At 43.9% G+C, this 1,719-nt stretch overlaps 2 protein-coding genes across 2 annotated transcripts in view; one reads left to right on the plus strand and one right to left on the minus strand.

The window, feature by feature from the left end:
* Positions 1-571, minus strand: part of LOC119421076 (DNA replication licensing factor mcm5-like) — a 5,860-nt gene extending 5,289 nt beyond the window's left edge. The window contains exon 1 of the mRNA XM_037688478.1: positions 567-571. Within this exon, the coding sequence (XP_037544406.1) occupies positions 567-571 (5 nt within the window). The remainder of the gene's footprint in view (positions 1-566) is intronic.
* Positions 572-891: 320 nt separating this feature from the next.
* The window catches only part of LOC119421077 (DNA replication licensing factor mcm5-like), a 6,297-nt gene continuing 5,469 nt past the window's right edge, over positions 892-1,719 (plus strand). Inside the window, exon 1 of the mRNA XM_037688479.1 lies at positions 892-1,148. Within this exon, the coding sequence (XP_037544407.1) occupies positions 976-1,148 (173 nt within the window). The 5' untranslated portion in view covers positions 892-975. The remainder of the gene's footprint in view (positions 1,149-1,719) is intronic.

The following is a 1,719-nucleotide window of genomic DNA, read 5'->3' on the forward strand; positions in this document are numbered from 1 at the left end:
CGTGCCCCACCTCCAGGCCTGGCTCCAGAGTGGGGCCCCGGTGACCCACGTCCGGGCAAGGGAACACTAGGTCCATTTGTGTTTCTCATCATTGGAGTCTTTGGGCTGCACTTTGTCTGGTCCCTCACCTAGGACCTGTCTGCCATGGGTGACCCTACTAGGGGACAGCATAGCTCCTAGGATCATTGGGACACTCAAACCCCTCCACCACGGTAAGGTGGCAGCCCAGGGAGGGGGCTTCATTAAATAATTAAAGCCAAATATAGGGGGAAGGTTAAAATGCAGAATGTTTAGCATGTCTTTAACATTCAGATAGTAATATTAGACATCAATGCCATAATTAGCAGATGCCATTCTCATGGTTTGAGACATTGTTTTTTTGAGGACAAGAGCGTGAGCTCTATTTGGTTCATTGAAAAGTGTCACATTTCCAGTTGGAACAGATTGTAATCAAATTGAGAAGTATTTAACCAGTGATGAAATCCTTGTTTTACTAAGTTGACATTTATGCCACGTGGCATAAAACATATAAAACAAATAGTGACCCAAAAGTCATTACTGACTACTTCATGGATGCAGTGATTAAAGCTGGGGCTTGCGCTGAAAGACGATTAGTTAAGGACTGAATATGGTGACGCATTATTTTAAAGAACTGAAAATCAGCCTTTTTTTAAGTAACACATGTTGTTCTATCGCCCCTCCTTTCTTTGTCCTTTTCGCGCCACCAAATCCCATAAGCTCCACCTTCTCGATGACGACACGCCTCACAGACCAATAGAAACAAGCGTGGTTTGTTTCAGCCAATCAGAGGACAAATAAGGCCTGCCGAGGAAAACCGGCTCGCGGGAAACAGACCGGAAGCTGCTCAGTTTTTGCCGCGAAACAGACCGTGTGTTCAGCTGTAGAGCCAGTAGTTCAGGTCCACTTTGTGGTTTTGTTTGTCAGAGTTAAAGCAGTTCCTCTCTTGGCTGCAGCATGTCTGGCTTCGACGACCCGGGAGTTTATTACAGCGACAGCTTCGGAGGCGGAGAGGCTCCCGGCGGGGATGAAGGCGGACACAAACGGGTCCAGATCCAGAAACGGTTCCGTGAGTTCCTCCGGCAGTTCAGAGTGGGAACCGACCGGACCGGCTTCACTTATAAATACAGGTGAGTCCAACCGAGAAACATAATTAATCGAATGATCGTCCATTTTATTACGTTTTCTGGGTCAGTTGGGTAAAAAAAAAAAATCGCATTAAATGTCACTTTGAGATGGTAAAATGTTCGTTTGAAGTTCACGTGAATGTTTTCAGGCCTCATAGCCTGAATGTGAACATGATGTGTTCAGCGTGTCTCTTACCAACCAGATTAAATTATCTGCATGAGGTGAGTATCTGATGGAGATCTGTTGACTTCAGCAGGAAGTTTCCTTCCTCCAACTGGAGACAGTTCTGTCCAAGTTTTACACAGAGCTGAAGCTCAAGCAGGAAGGGAAATGGTGTTCAAACCAATAGAAATAAAATACTTTAAATTATTACCAGGATCGAAATGTTAGCTTAAAGAAAAAGTACCTAAACAGCAGCTAAAAGCTTAATGTTAGCTGCCAAAGTGAAAAGTAGCTAACTGCTACCTAAAAGTAGCAAAAGGCTAGCTAAAAATATTGTGGGTAGCTAAAGTCAAAAGTAACCAAAAGGTAACTGGAAACTAAAAGTAAGGAAAGGCTAACTTTAACATAAAT

Source organism: Nematolebias whitei, chromosome 15, assembly GCF_014905685.2.
Source record: "Nematolebias whitei isolate Nwh7 chromosome 15, NemWhi1, whole genome shotgun sequence".
In the NCBI taxonomy this organism is placed as follows: Eukaryota; Metazoa; Chordata; class Actinopteri; order Cyprinodontiformes; family Rivulidae; genus Nematolebias; species Nematolebias whitei.